General features: G+C 57.9%; 2 protein-coding genes across 2 annotated transcripts; one reads left to right on the top strand and one right to left on the bottom strand.

Moving 5' to 3' along the window:
• Nucleotides 1-506: 506 nt before the first annotated feature.
• On the top strand, nucleotides 507-1,571 carry SPRG_18268 (hypothetical protein). The gene has a single exon (XM_012357707.1). It carries the CDS (start codon nucleotides 535-537, stop codon nucleotides 1,513-1,515), a length of 981 nt encoding a protein of 326 aa, XP_012213097.1. The 5' UTR covers nucleotides 507-534; the 3' UTR covers nucleotides 1,516-1,571.
• Nucleotides 1,572-1,977: 406 nt separating this feature from the next.
• SPRG_18265 (hypothetical protein) lies at nucleotides 1,978-2,478 on the bottom strand (the record flags this gene model as incomplete). Its single annotated transcript, XM_012357706.1, has 1 exon — nucleotides 1,978-2,478. Exon 1 carries the CDS (start codon nucleotides 2,392-2,394, stop codon nucleotides 1,978-1,980), a length of 417 nt encoding a protein of 138 aa, XP_012213096.1. The 5' UTR covers nucleotides 2,395-2,478.
• Nucleotides 2,479-2,480: the final 2 nt, after the last annotated feature.

Genomic DNA, 2,480 nt, shown 5'->3' with positions numbered 1-2,480 from the left:
AGGAGGTTCCTACCAGTAGAAGCGAGTACCTTGGATCGGAGCTCGTGTTCAACCAACTGCCTGAGAGCTGCATCAAGATGACCGAGGGAATTGGAGCTTGCGCCGAGTGCATAGGCTAGACATGATCGATGACGGCAGCGGATACAGCCTCTGCTAGGGGCGGGTCAACGCAGGATCAGCTGCGGTAGCCTGCGTTCGCCGGCAAGAAAATGGCAGCACATTCAGGCCATGGATGGCACGGCGCCCACGCGATGGGGATTGGTTGCCCCGCGTCTCGCCGGCTCTGGAGGTTGCTCACGACGCTGCGGCCAAACGCAACATAAACAAGTTTCAAGCGCTTCCATACAAACATCGAGTTGTAATTAAAGATTTGTATTCAATTGGACAGGGCCATGGAAATGATCGAAATGGCGGGTCACTCAACCTATCACAACGTCCTGATTTCAGCCAATGGCATCGCCGGATTCCATCGCACCACCCGCGACTGCGATCTTGACGGAAGGGCAGCAGAATCCCTTTTGCCCTCGCCTCGGAATGGAGCGCTTCAGCTACTCGCGCAACGGCGGCGTCGACTTGAGCTGCAGCGTGCGCGTCTCGGTGCCCAGCACCATCGACGTCGACGGCAAGACGTACTACAAGGTCGCGATGAAGACGGTCAAGACGTCGCCCGCCAAGTCGTGGGAGGTCGTGCACCGGTACTCGGAGTTCCTCGCCCTCAAGCAAACGCTTCATGCGCACTTGAGCGAGCAAACGGATCTCGGGAAGACGTGCCCGGGCTGCCAGCACTACATGCATGCGCTTGGCCAGTTTGACTTTCCGCGCAAGCACCTCTTCTCGTCCAACTCCGCCATGGTCATCAAGTACCGCCAGATTTCGCTCCAAGCCTTTGTCTCGATGCTGGCATCGCACACGTTCACGACATCGCCGCGGTGCCCCACGTGCAGCGGCCACGCCTTTGAGCTCGTGCGCGACTTCTTCGTCGTGAACGACAATCCCGCAATCCTCGAGAAGCTCCCGACGCCGATCCAAGAGGCCGGCAAGTCCGAGTCGCTGCGGTCAGCGCTCACGGTCGACAACTTCCTCGAAGTCCACCCCGTCGCGCGCGACACGGTCGTCAACAGCGCCGGCGAATTTCTCACATCGCCGGCCAAACCATCCCCCGGCGAGCCATCACCTTCGAAGCAACGCGGGGCGTCCACGCAACCACCGCCAGCGCCCATGCCATCAGCCAAGAGCCCTGCCAAGGAAGGCCACATCCAAACGAGCCAGGTCAAGGTGTCGTCGTCGTCGTTGGTCCCAGACGCGCCCCTCGACGTCGACCGCTACTCGTTCGAGAGCGGCGTGCCCATCGCTTCGAAGCCACCAGTCGTCGTGCGCGAAGAGAGCGCCGACGACGACGACGACTTGTCCTTTGACGGCGTCCGCATCTCGGACCAGGACGACGAGAATGCGATCAACATGGACTTTCTCGCGCCGAAATTGAAGGCCCAGCCCTCGATGCCCTTGACATTTTAGGATCAACGAACGATGCGTCTAACTTACTAACACCAATGCACATCGTTCTACCCTCTATGTAGCCCACACGGGCACGACCACAGACAACAAGTTGCCCGTTTTGGATGATAATCTCTTCTTGCGTTGGTAGAGAGCAGGTCATTGCCTGTGTGGCGTCGAAACAAGCATTTTGCTCTGGGCGCATTAGACTAACCCTGAGACGAACCAAGCTTGGTTACGCCACGTACTAGTGTCGGGGCTCAAAAGCGCCACTTGGTGGGGTGTACATCTGCGTGTCGATGACAGCTTCGATGACTTGTTTGTGTCATCGCGTGTCGCATCTGCTTGAGACTCGACACGGCGCATGTTTCCGAGTACCGGTAGAGAAAACGCAAGCAAAGATGTGGGGTTGATAGTTATAAATTTATGGTAGGCAAGGGTTGATACTGATTGCAGGCGAGAAGCCTGCAAAGGCAAAGATGCTTAAAAGTCGGCGTCGAGCGTGAAGGACTGGTCCTCGGCCGAGACACCGACGCCCGACTTGGAGTACTCGCCGACGCGCTTCTCGAAAAAGTTGGTCTTGCCCTGGAGCGAGATCATGTCCATCCAGTCGAACGGGTTCTTCGCGTTGTAGAGCTTGGTCGCACCGAGCGCGTGGAGGAGGCGGTCGGCGCAGAACTCAATGTACTCGCACATCAAGGCCGAGTTCATGCCGATGAGCTCGACGGGGAGCGACTCGGACACAAACTGCTTCTCAATCATGACCGCGTCACCGACGATCTCGTGGATGCGTTCGTTCGACAGCTTGTTGATGAGCTTCGAGTACATGAGGCACGCAAAGTCGCAGTGCAGGCCTTCGTCGCGCGAAATGAGCTCGTTCGAGAAGCTCAGCCCGGGCATGAGGCCGCGCTTCTTGAGCCAAAAGATCGAGCAGAACGACCCGGAAAAGAAGATACCTTCGATTGCGGCAAACGCGACAATGCGCT

The sequence above is a fragment of the Saprolegnia parasitica genome, assembly GCF_000151545.1.
Source record: "Saprolegnia parasitica CBS 223.65 unplaced genomic scaffold supercont2.1084, whole genome shotgun sequence".
Lineage (NCBI taxonomy): Eukaryota > Oomycota > Saprolegniomycetes > Saprolegniales > Saprolegniaceae > Saprolegnia > Saprolegnia parasitica.
The sequence above is the reverse complement of the archived record's forward strand: the minus strand, read 5'-3'. Positions and strand labels throughout refer to the sequence as shown.

Excerpts from the sequence above, each read along its gene's own strand:
- SPRG_18268 (XM_012357707.1), top strand. The coding sequence starts at position 535 with ATGGAGCGCTTCAGCTACTCGCGCAACGGCGGCGTCGACTTGAGCTGC.